Source organism: Danio rerio, chromosome 9 (genome assembly GCF_049306965.1).
Source record: "Danio rerio strain Tuebingen ecotype United States chromosome 9, GRCz12tu, whole genome shotgun sequence".
Taxonomy (NCBI): Eukaryota; Metazoa; Chordata; class Actinopteri; order Cypriniformes; family Danionidae; genus Danio; species Danio rerio.
In genome coordinates, this window is record NC_133184.1 from 401391 (window position 1) to 414549 (window position 13159).

Here is a 13159-nt window from a genome sequence, read left to right on the forward strand (position 1 = left end):
ATAAACATCAGCTTGTACATCAGACACACACTCAAATAGCTGTATATTTGGGATGGTTTGCAAAGTACAGTATAGAGGATCTGCACTTTTACATCAAGATTTGATGGCATTACATTAAGTTTTTTCTTTTTTTCTTGTCCAAATATCTGAAAATAGTTTTCAGAAATAGTGTCAAAATTTAGTTCCTCTTTAAAACAAGTAAAATACAACAGGGAAGCAGAATAATGCTGTTTCAAATCAAAACATTATTTTACCCCATTGGCAGATTATTTGACTTGTTTTATGGAGAAACTTGATTTTTTTAGATTTTGTCTAGAAAATGCTTCATGATTGATGAAAGTTTAGATATTTGGACTCAAACTAGACACACACCTTTATTTTTGCAGTGATTTATTTTCTCTCTTCTGCTTGATTTGGTATCATGTTTGCCTCTATAGTACTCTAAATGTTTTTTCCCCAGTCCAACCAGTTAGTACAGCTCAAAACACAACAATAACTTAACATCTTCAGCAGCAATAATCAGCAAATAGATGTGAATCTGGGTCAGCTCAGTGCTATTGTTTACATGCTGCCCCATTTTTAAGAGCTGTTACGAGCAGACCTTTTTAATGTGAGGTTAATAGGGTGTCAAAACTATTTCACATGACTGTACACTGATCGCACAAATGGTTCTTTGAGCCTGCTCGTGTTTTCTGATGGGTGCACATTAACTCTACTTTAAAGCAGTCATGACATGCATTTTCAGATTTTTATATTATATCAAGTTAATTTAACAAGCCTTATTTTCTGAACCTGCCTAAAAATGACTGACGGCTTCATCGCAATATAATCAGAACACACTGCACACAAGTGATCACATTTAATAATCTAGAAAACCAGCATAAATATATACACATTCAGCACGTCTAAATATCTACACACAGTTCTGAAAATATACAGTGACGTTAAAGTTAGCAAAGACTATACAAAAAAATTAAACCAGCAACAACAAGAAAGTCCTTCATTATAGAGCGCAATGACACATGAGGGGGAGTGGAAAGCTCTCGTTCATTTTGAACTCAAAAATGTTAACATTTGCAGATTAATCACGTATAAATATCGAGAACATTTTGAGTTTCCATCCCATAGAAATAGTATTTCATAGCATTTCAAAACAGGTTAAAATGACAAATTGTGTAAATTGTATATTTTGAGTTTTATATACATATCATCTGAATAAATAAGCTTCCTGTTAATGGCAGAGATGCAGCAGTTTAAAAATCTGGAATTTTAGGATTTAAAAAATCCTGATATACACTGTAAAAATATACTTTAAACTATTAGAAATGTTAATAAAAGTCACTTTTTAAAGCTTTTATAGGCTTAAAAGTTGTTGGAAGAAAGATCAAGATTGCATATGGCAATTCAAAAGCAGAAATAAACAAGCAAGAATAATGAAATATGGAAAACCGCTAACTTAAGGATACTTTTTACAATGAACCTGAACAGTTTCCACAATAAAGAAAACAGTTTTACAGCTCTTACACTGCAAAAAAACAAGCATGCATTGACAAAAGCATGTCTACATGCCTTTAAGCACAAGAGTTGTCGTGTTTCCAGTCAAAAGTCAAAAAGAGTTTTATAGACCAGCAGAAAACATTGTCTTGATTTCAGAAATTGTTCTGTTTTTCCTTAAAGCTAAGCTAAATAATCTAGATTTTGTTTCAAAATAACCTTATTTTGCTTACACCATTGGCAGATTTTAAAAACATGCTTATTTTTACTCATTATTTCTGAAAACAAGACAAAACTTCCCCTTGTCTAGAAAATGCTTCCTGATTTCTTTGTGTTTTAAATATATTTGGGCTAGAAACGAGGCAGAAATGCATTCTTTGCAGCGTATGCTTATCAGTAATATATTTACAGTAGAAGATTTACTAAATGTCTTCATAAAAAATACATTTTGTCATATAAAATAATCATTTTGACCCATGCAATGCAGGTTTGGCTACAGCCCAAAACACAGCAGTGAAACAGATTTGTCATCCAGGCTCACAAATGAGCATCGACACTTCTCTCTGAACCCCCTGAAATCCTCCATTAGGCCTCAATCATCAAACATTCATAAATAAAGTAAATTCTGCATAGCGTGTGCATAAACACATCTTCCTGAGAGTTCTCTGGATTGACATATGTGCTGGAGTGTTCTGATAGTGTTGCAGCAGCAGCAGGGTCATTCTGCTCTCCACAATACAACTGTACACTTCACAGAATAAGAAGCGTCTGGTAATGAAAGCTCTGCTGTTCTGATTCAGTATGTATTTTTCTTTGTTTATCCGTCTACCCAGACCATGGAGAGCCTTGGTATCCTAACCCAGATATAACTCACAGGCTTTGCTTCTCCAGTGCGAATGCAGAAATTCAGATTCTAAATCACACAAGGTCCACAGACAGCACTGACCCTGTGTGATTAGGGTTTGGGGGCAGAATTCCGCCTCTATAGGGGGTAAAGAGGGTTGTTTTCAGCCCACAGGGTGTCCTTCTGTTTCCTCTGTTCAGAACTCCTCTTGGGTTCTCTTCTCAACAATATTATTATGATCAATACAAGAAAACAGATCAGAGGAATAGTGACTCCCAGCAATATGACTAACGGGTTTATCTGCTTTCCAGAATCACCTGAAAATCAACACAAATATACATATTAGTTATTGTAAAACTGAAATAAGTTCAGGCAAACATAGTGACTTTTTAACCCAGCAAAAATTCTTATCATAGACCTGGAGCAATGCCTGTCTCCAGTAGTGTTTGCTAGTTTCAGCCTGGCGCTGGTGTCATTTTAATGTTTTGCATCAGAGTGTTTAAACAGCGAATGGATTTGTGCTCATGGCTGTGCTGGTCTGAAAGGAAGTGTGTTAAGTTGCATTATTGGCATGTTGTTATTTTAAGGAACTAAAATAAACACCACCATTGACTAACTAAAAGCTGTGGTAAAGTCAATGGTGCAGGCTTTATATTCATTATATATAGAGCGCGTTAGTATTATCTGCATATGACAGTCCACAACGTCTTGCTTATTACACACACAGGGATGTACAGCAGTACACAAATATCTTTACAGATGAAAAATTAAAGGATTAAAATGTAAAGAAGAGGTTTTTGTTTCTACATAAATATAAAAACAGTTTCCTCCTCCTCCTCTCAGGCCTTCCTCTTCACCTCAGGAGACTTTGTTGGATTCTGCTTCTGTTGAAGCCAGTTTATTCTTGAAAATGTACATTTGTTTACTGTTATTAGCTGTAGTCGTGTTTATTATATGCACATTTATATTTAGAATTTTTTTATTTACATTTTTCCACCTGTCGGGTTTTAGACATGTATGCATCACTACACAAGGGCATTAGAGCAGGACGTGTGTTTGGATATAACTCAGTTTCCTGACCACACTTCGGTAATATTGTTAACTTAATCCTTTGCTGGAAATTAGAAATGAATTTAGAAATAGTTTTGAAGCAAATCTTTGCGCTTAAAATGATGAAATTACATCCATGAATCTATGTTTGAATGGAAGAAGCTTGTTCTGTAATCATGTTCTCTCTAGTGAAGCGTTCAGTTTTTCTGCTTACAATGTCCGACATGACTAGCGAATGTTTCTGAACAGGACTGACTCTTAAAGGGAACGGGAGATTAGACTTTGGTTTAATGCACGTTATGCCTATAACTCATTAATAGACTAAGGACAACCATTTTAGACCATGCCCTGATGCACTGATCATTTTTCCCATCTTTAAAATAGCAAAAGTGGATTCAGACATGCTTTTGCACCATGCACTTCGGACTTTGCACTCAGTTAAAATACATCCCATTATTTTAGTTACCTTCAGTGTGAACGTGGACAGAGAGCACTCCAGAGCGGTCTGAAGCCAGTCTCTTCCAGGTGTTATCAGTGTGAAGCCACTCTTCTACCTGACAGTAGTATTTCCCCTTATCAGTGGGGTCGGTCTGTGGCACGGTCAGTTTATAGTGTGTGGCGTCTGGTCGTCCAAACACCAGATATTTATCATTCAGAGCACTGTGTAGAGTACCATCATGCTTGGCAGTGAATATAACATGGGTTACTTCTTCTTCAACTTTAAACCATGTGACCTGAAAGGCAGATTTATCACTGGACTGAGAGGCAATGATGCAATCAGCGGTGAACCCAGCCTGAAGATTGGTGATGTTGAGGGTTTGGTTCTCCTTCTGCACACGCAGATTACTTTCTGTTTAAAACACAAACACAACATCAAAATCAAACAAGTTTGTTGAGAGTGAAACACAGCCTGACACCTAGGTCTAGAAAACTACAAGGACAAAAAGGGTAACAGAGTTTGGTAGGTCAGTAGTTAATAAGGCGTAAATACTAGTGGGCAAGATGTAAATCTATTATCGTTATGTAATATACTGTATTATGCTGTGACCATATATATTGTGGACATTTCTTTCTCAACAAAATTGAGGACACCTACATAATTTTATCCCTCGAATAGAATTTTAGGTATGTTATTGTACTTAAGTCATTTTGTATTGCAGTGGTGGAACCGAACCCGAAATATGAATTTAAATATGAAAGAACTGTATATAAAACAGATTGTCCCCAATGTGAGCGTATTAATGTGTGTTGATGAGAATCAGACTCCTCAGGTCATGGTTCTCAAACAGAAAACCGTGGACTGTCTCCTCTTGGTAGGAAGTGAGAAATCATCCACAAGTGAGGGGTGGTTGGAGCACAAGGTCAGTAGGTGGATTGGTGTGTCTAGTAACAGTAATGCATCTATTGAAGCTGTAAATTTAGGATGCAGTCTATATTCTAACACTCACCTCAGGCCAAGAACTTATTTAAGCAGCTAAAACTACTTTTCTTTTTTGGGTTGCTGGGCTACCTTGTTGAGGTAGTTACAAATACATGACTTTGAGGAAGGACTTGGGGCAGAACCACTGTTCCTCCACCTCAAAATGAGCAAGTTAAGGAGGTTCTGGTGAGAATTCTAGTCGAAAGTCTCCTAATGAAGGTGTTCTGTGCATGTCCAACGAGGATTAGACCATGAAGAGAAGATCTAAGAAAAACTGGATGGATTGCATGTCCTTTCTGTCCTTGCTTTCCATGCAGAAGTGCAAATGTCTTCAACTTCAGTACTGGTTGCAGTACTGGAGTTTTCTTGAACAAACACACCCGAACAAGCTAATCAGTGTCTTTAAGATCACTAGAAAACTACAGGCAGGTGTGTTTGATTTGAGTTGGGATTAAACTCTGCAGGACAGTGGCCCTCCAGGATAGAAAGTTGCCCATCCCTGTCTTAAACCAACAACTGATAACAAAACAACCAGAAAACTGACGGATAAAACACCTACACAAACTGACCAAACCTGAATATTCCAGACGCAGAATTTAGCCAGAAGAAGCCATTCTGTAGAGAATGTTATAATATTTGTGTGTATATATATTATCAAACGGATCAAAACCTGATCAAAGTCTGGATGATGATAAGAAGGTCATAAAAACATCAGAACTGGATTAGTTCAGAGCAAGATTGTTCTTTGTCAGGCTTCCACCTAAGGCTTCTCCACCTGAACTCCACCTCAACCCATCATTTTCCACTTTGGTTCCTTGAATTCCTCAAAGACAGTCATGGTCATTAGTATTGTGTTACCCTGATTCCAACACAGCCCTTCACCTAAACCTGCTAAACCTTCCCTCTATCTCAGAGGTGTCCAGTCTCAGCTCTGAAGGGTCACTGTCCTGGAGAATGTAGGTCCAACTTGCCTCAATATATCTGCCTTAAAGTTTCTAGTAAAGAGCTTGATTAGCTGGTGCAAGGTGTGTATAAATGGTTTGTAACTAAACCCTTAAGTACCAGGTATGAACACTTCATGCTCTAGCTCGACCATTGTCCTCACTTGTTCCAAATCCACTGTCTGGCTCTCTTTACTACATATAATTCATTGGTTTCACTATAGGCTAGTCCTGGCTCTCTATTTGCCATTTTCTCCTCATGCACCACTATGCCAGTCACATTGCATCACATTGCATCTCATCGAAGTACATTCACCTTGCAATTCTAATAGTTACATTCTTATTGTTGTTAAAAGTTCTGATTTGCTTGTTTCTATTCACACTTTAGTTAATGAACTACACATTTGAGTTGATCCTCCACCTCTGCAAGGATTTCTAAGTCTTACAAAAAGGTTCACACTTTTCACTTGGACAGACTTTTTGATAATGACCCAAAATAAACGGAAGTAAAACAATCACTTTAATATGTGGTTCAATGAAAAGACTTGTTTTACCTTGCTCTTTGACAATAAGCTCTGTGGAAGCAGACACATTCTTCAGGGAATACCAGTCCCCAAGAGGATCCTGAAGCCACTCTTCCACCTCACAGAGGTACTGGCCACTGTCAGTGGTTCTGGCCTGATGCACAGTCAGCTGAAAAGTGTGTTTCTGTCTTACTGTCATGCGGATTCTCTGGTCCATCTGTAGAACAGCTGCTGGACCATACTTGACAACAGCGTCTAGGTCCATATTTAAGAGCATCTGAGACCCAATCATCCAAGTAATTGTGAAACGAGAGGAGTTTGTGGTTTTTTTCAGGATGGAGCATTCAATCTTAGCATCAGTGTTGGCTGTGGTTTCCTGGCGAGACTTGAGTGTCGACAGTCTCAGTTTGCTGTCTGTCATTAGAAATTGCATGGAGAGGAAAAGAGAGATGTTAAACTGCTGAATCTTCATTTATCTAAAGTTAAAACTTTATAAAAATAGCAGATTCTGACTTGATTGAGTGTACAAGGACAGGGAAACACAAACACACTAAGAAATTAAATAGGGGATGTGTTCAGTTTGTGAACCAACTCTAACATTTACTTCCTAGAAACTTGTCAAAAGAATTTGTATTACAATATTGAGCATCACTAGTGTGCTCTGTTGACTTTGTGCTTGACCTTTCTGACTGATTGTTCTCCTGCTGCATTTGATAACCTCTTGGTGTTTGTCTATTGTGTGGACTGCTTCCCCTGTTCTTTGCTTTTGTTAAATGTGTTTATTAAAAACTTCTGCAAATGGACTCTAGTTCTGTTTGCAGCTCATACTTACACCAGTATAGGAATAAAAGTGTAGGTTAGTGTAAGGAATACATTAAAAGGTATAGAGTATAAACGGTTTAAAGAGGAGGAATGCACTTTATAAATGCAGCTGTATTTACCAGGTTTTTGTATAGTCACTGCTAGTAGGTTGGAGTTCTTCATGGCTTTCTGTCTACCCCTTTGATAGGCATCAACTTGGCACTGGTACTGTCCTTCTTGCCGCTTGCTGGCTCTCGGCATGATGAGAGTGAATATTGTGCTGGAAGACTGTTCTTGAACTGACAGCTGATAATTTCTCTGATCTGTTAACCAGGTGATTTCTCCAGCGTTGTGTATTGTTAAAATATCCTTCTGTGCAGTTGAATTGAAAGCCTGAAACATCCAGCGTACAGCCAATGAAACCTCAGGTCTTTCAACTTTACACAGTAACTTGACTGGAGAATCTATAGGTGCAGTTATTTCGCGACTTATCAAGGTGACCTTCATTAGAGATTCTGAAAGGAAAACATGCTGTGATTATTCATACTCGGCTCTCAGTAACATGCAGTGAAAATAGGAGAAAAGTAATGACACAGGTTGCACGTCTACTGATGCAGAAGGTTTCTGTGTTCCTGAGATTAGTGTGTGTGTGTAGTCTTACCAACTGAACGCACTGCAACTTTATTTTGCTGAGACTGGGTGTGGGTTTTCTTCATCTCGCCATTGCTCTGTATGATCCACTCAGACACAATGCACCTGTATTCACCACTGTCAGATAATCCAGCTTCACCAATCTCCAGGGTGAAGTTTCCAGCTGGAGAATGGAGAGTTTGAACATGGCGACTCTGGTACCTCATCCCAGTATCTTTCATCACTCCCTCATGGGTCAGACTAGTGACGTCACTGAAGGAGTCCACAGAGTCTTTCTTGTGTTGCCATGATACTGATAAAGAACCCTTGAACCCCGACACAGAGCAGGTGACCTGTAGAGCATCTCCTTCAGTCACTGCATCCTTCATCATCATGACCACAGCCAGATCACTCTCTGACCAGACAAGCAAGAACAGACAGCGTCAGGGTGCGCATGGTCATGCTAAAGCTTTCATTGTACAAATAATGTCTATCTACAAGATGCAAACCAATGTGTGGAGTATTTTAAGATTGTAGAGGAGGAGCAATTACCTTTAGTCGTGATGTTCACAGTCTCGGGGTTGGACAGTTGTTTTTGCACTCTTTTGAAGGTGCCGTCTTCATTCATGCTCTCCTGCCATACTTCACACTGGTATTGGCCCTGATCTTCAGTTCGAGCTGAATGGATGGTCAGCAGGTAGTCTGTTAGACTTGTTTTCACTGCTCTCATCTCTGCTGAATTCTCTCTGTCTTTATAACTATCAAATACGGTGAGCATCCCAGAAAGTCCGATCTGGGCCACGTTCTTCCCGTTCTTCATCCACGTCACAGAATAGAAATAGCCAGGAAGATTCTGTGCTTTCACACTGCAGCGGATGTCTAGTGCATCTCCCTCTTGAAGAGACTCTTTTGAGGCCTTCATATAAACACTGAACGATCCTACATCAGTGGCCACTATTGAGACAGGAAATATGAGGTCAAACAGGTTAGGTTAGGTTAGAACCCCTGGGTTAAATTATAAAATCTAAACCTCACCGATTGGTTTGATCTCCACATCACATGCTGTAGAGGTTTTGTGCGCAATTTCTGTCCAGGTTCGGTCTGGGTCTTGAATCCACTGAACTACATGGCAGTAGAACTTCCCCTGGTCTGACTGCTGCACTTGAGGCATCTTCAGTCTGTATGTTGTGTCCTCCACTTTATCCATGCTGATCAGACCTGCATGGTAGCGATCCTCAAATCCTCCTCCTGGCTTTATAGTGAGATCTCTGTCCAGAGTAATGACTGGTCGGGGGTCCTCATCTCCTCCACTATGGACGTACCAGGTGACCGACAGATGGGTGTGTTGAAAAGTCTCACTGTAGACCTGGCACTCAAGCTGAAGTGGATCACTCTCAAACAGACTCTGAGAGGGAGAACCAGAAAACGAAGCCGTCAGCGTGTCCGGTATCACTGTCGATAAAACACAAGCAGTGTGAGGGTACCTACATACTGATAGTCTCAACATGACCATGATCTTAGGTTGGGCAGTGCAGTTGTAAACAATTATCTTAAGTCCTATTTATACCTGTGTTGTGGTAGGTCCAGCGTGCACACAGATGCATACTCTGATTGTGACCCTGATGCATACCTCTCAAAAATTTAACTACATATTGCAACAATGCATAGACAGACCTGTGGTTGGTCAAAGTGGTAGTGGCGAGGAGTTGAGAACAGTGCAAACAAAGCAAAGACGGTGATGCCAATGTGGAACAACCACCAGCAAGGAACAGTAATCTAAAAGGTTCTGGAAAGTGATTTTAGGTCTCTCTTTTTTGATATGAAACACCTATTTACTGAGCGCAGGATTTTTTATCTGGCTCTTAAGACCAGATTTTTGTAGAGGTTGGATCACACATTTTGAGTCTGGACAGGATGGATGGTACATCAAGAAGGGTTTAATCATCAGGGAGATCATCATCTTCAGCTTAACCTCACAAAAACGAAAATTGAAGTTTCTGCCAACCCGGCTCTACACCATAACTTTTCAATCCAAATTCAACCATTACTGCATCCAAAACGGTGAAAAGCCTTGGAGTAACAATTAATGACCAACTAAACTTCTCTGACCACATCACTAGAATTACTTGATCGTGCAGATTTGCACTCTATAACATGAGTGAATCAAATGTGATTATTTGCAAAGAGCTGAAGTAGTACAATAACCATAATGCTTTAGATAAATATCTTACCGTTAAGTGTTGTTTCTGCTTCATATACTCCAAACAATCTGGGATCTGTACTTGGGGTGTGACAGAAGATTTGTCCCGCATCGTCCATCATCGCATTTTTGATCCTCAAGAGAGCCGAAGACCCCGTCAGCCTCTCGATCTCAATTTCTTTTTGCTTCACCCTGTTGGAGAACCTCGCAAAGGCAAAGTCTGGCTCTTTAGTACTGATGATGTTGAATTCAACATTTTTTTTTCTGACACCAAATTCGAAGTCCTGCTCACTCGAGCCTTGAAACCCACTAACACTACAGAAGATGAAGAAGGGAAATCCTTCCACTCTGTACAGGGGGCCATCCTGGATCTGGACCACACGCTGACCGTCACACTGATCTGTGTGGAGAGTGGCGTTAGACAGATATATTATTAGTCCTATGAAGACAACTTTCAACCCTTAATCTAGGTTGACAGAAATGTGTATAGTATTTGGTTTTAATAATGCATGGTTAGGTTTGTCTATGTTTGAGCGTTGCGAAACAATCCAAACCGGGTTGCTTTAAATCCCAGTTTTTTTTTTTAAAGTTCATACTCTTTCTCACACCAGGGATACCAATAAAAAAGTTCTAGTTTTAACAAAAAAACATGGTTACTATCATCATAGTACCTACAGTGTTAATCATAGTATTACTACAACATTACTACAGTAAACTCACAGTACAAAAACAAATACAGTCCTAGTTCCTGCCGTTTTGTCATATTATTACTAAAACATTACTATTATAAAGCCATAATACACACCAAAAACATGGTTTGCTACAATTCCCACAATGTTATTATAGTATTACTACAACATTAATATAGTAAACTCACAGTACAGACAAAAACACATGGTTACTACAGTCATGGATAGTGCAGTGTTGTCATAGTATTACTACAACATTACTATAATATAGCACATGCCAAAACACATAGTAGTTCCTACAGTGTTATTATTGTATTACTACAACATTACTACAGTAATACCAGTGTCAAAAACATCAGTACAATCATATTTACTACATTATTTTCTAAAACAAAGTCATGGTTAATTTTTGTAAGGTTGTGTATTCTCACCTCAAGTGGATTTAATACTGAACAGTGTATGCAATAGTGTACTAAATGTTGCTTAAATGCATTATTTTCTGTGGTATATTATTTTTAAAGAGGAAAACACTTCTACTGGCATAACCTGGACGTTTTTACAGCAGTTTTAACAGTATACAAGCCCTCATGTGTGATTATGTTCCTCATTTGTGTCTAGTTGATCATTAGCTGTCATGGACACATGATGTATGATTAGCCGTGTTGTGTACATCTAATATATTCTTCAGTTTACTGAATTTAAGTTGAGTTTAGTTATTAGATTACCCAAGAACTCTTTCTCTCCTACATCATGATGACCTGTGTATGTCTTGTTTCAACCTGTTTGCGCTGGGAATTGTCTCGCTTTGTTTCAGGATCCTGTTCACCCGGTTGAGGGTTTGTTTCGTGAAACAACAAACTGAATATAGCCGACGTGGATATTTTATTTTTAACACAAATACAGAACGAATCTATTGTTTAGCTTTAGATGTGATATAATATAATTCACAAGTAGTAAAGATCACCTGTAACTTTTACGATATTGTTAAATAATATTTGACGGTCATTCGGCTAGTTGGTTATGTTTGCTAACTGACGGAGATCATTCAACAGGTAGATTTTTTGAATGAGCTAACACTTTAACCATCCAACATGTTTCTACATTGTGTTCGTGATAATCAAAGACAGCAGTTCACACAGAAACGGTGTGTGTTTAAAATAGCGTCAATAAAAATCAGATATATTTTCGCGATATAATAAAAACATTGAGACTCACCCCAGCGCAGGAGTCCTGTGAGACACAGCAGAAACAAGCGCCACAGCCGAAAGCCACAGTCCACCATCCTTAAATGAGCAGATCCTTTTCTCTTACTCTCTTATTTCCTCTCTACATGATAATGCGGGTTTCGACAGGAGCCAGGCTGAACCTGATTCATTTTCTCTGAAGCAAGAGCCGGTGACATCACACTAAACCCAGCCGGAGAGGCAGGAAAACTCACAGTTGATTTAATCTCTGAATCTAATCTTAAAGTTATATTTTAACAGAAGAGCTATAGGCTATGCCACCATTTTTGCTTTATTACCACATATTACATTAATTGTAACGTTACATTTACCTTTTGTTTTTAATGACAGGCTGAAGGACTCATATTTTCATGTTCCTCACAGGTATATTCTTTACAGACACCTGTATTTCTCATACCTGTTTGTACGTTTGTATACACCAAATTCAACATTTATTCATTAAAAAGTCAACATTAAACCTCAAGCCAATTTAATTCTCCATTAGTCTGTCACACTTTTAAACCCATAAGACAAAAATGAAACTGCAGTAATTCTTTCACCTTCAATAATGATTAAAAACATCTCCATGTACAGAGGAGCACAAAAAGAAAAAAGAAATGACAATTTGATCAGGAAAGCATTCAGCAAAACTGTAATAAATACTGTAGTTTAGTTTTTAATACAGTAAAGGTGTTTTATAAATTCTTTTTTTTAAGTATTTGGTCATATTACTATAGTTGTTGTGTTAGGATAGCAACTATAGATCTACTACAGATTAAGTCAAGTACTTTACAGCAGTGGTTCTCAACCTTTTTTTTTTTTTGCCAGAGACCCCCTTTTCCCCTGGAAAATATTGTAAGGCCCTTGTAAGGTAAGATTTAATTATATTACCGCTCATAAAAGTGTGCAGTAATAATGACCAACAAATTTGTTTTTAAACAAACGGTATGTTTATTACTATATCTAGATATGCTTATGCACAAATAGCCTAATGTAAAATATAAACGCAAAACATCAGTTGGCCATCAGTAACTGAAAAACGTGAGCCTGTGGTCTTTTGATTGGCCCTATATTAGTTGCGAAAGTTTCTTCTCAGTTGCTGTGATGTCCATCATCTCATGTTGGGTGTCAATTCTTTTGCAAAAATGCTCTGGGCTTGTTGCGGTGGATGAGTCGTTGCAATCTGAGCTGCATCCAATGCACTCACCCAACTCCACCCCTAACCCCACCCGTCACAGTGACGTCACTCGCTCCATTGAGTGCATTATATCTGATATTGCATCACTGAGGGATGTAATCTAAGCTTGCATCATAAAGGCTGCATTCAGATACTATTGGAGTCA

The 13159-nt window shown here is 38.5% G+C and overlaps 1 protein-coding gene across 1 annotated transcript; it reads right to left on the reverse strand.

The window, feature by feature from the left end:
• Positions 1-844: 844 nt before the first annotated feature.
• On the reverse strand, positions 845-11915 carry igsf3l (immunoglobulin superfamily, member 3-like). The gene is given in 9 exon segments (NM_001002687.1): positions 845-2655; positions 3855-4238; positions 6304-6687; positions 7215-7589; positions 7736-8119; positions 8257-8658; positions 8740-9156; positions 9936-10304; positions 11809-11915. Coding segments are annotated over 9 exon segments (2961 nt in total). The 5' UTR covers positions 11876-11915; the 3' UTR covers positions 845-2476.
• Positions 11916-13159: the final 1244 nt, after the last annotated feature.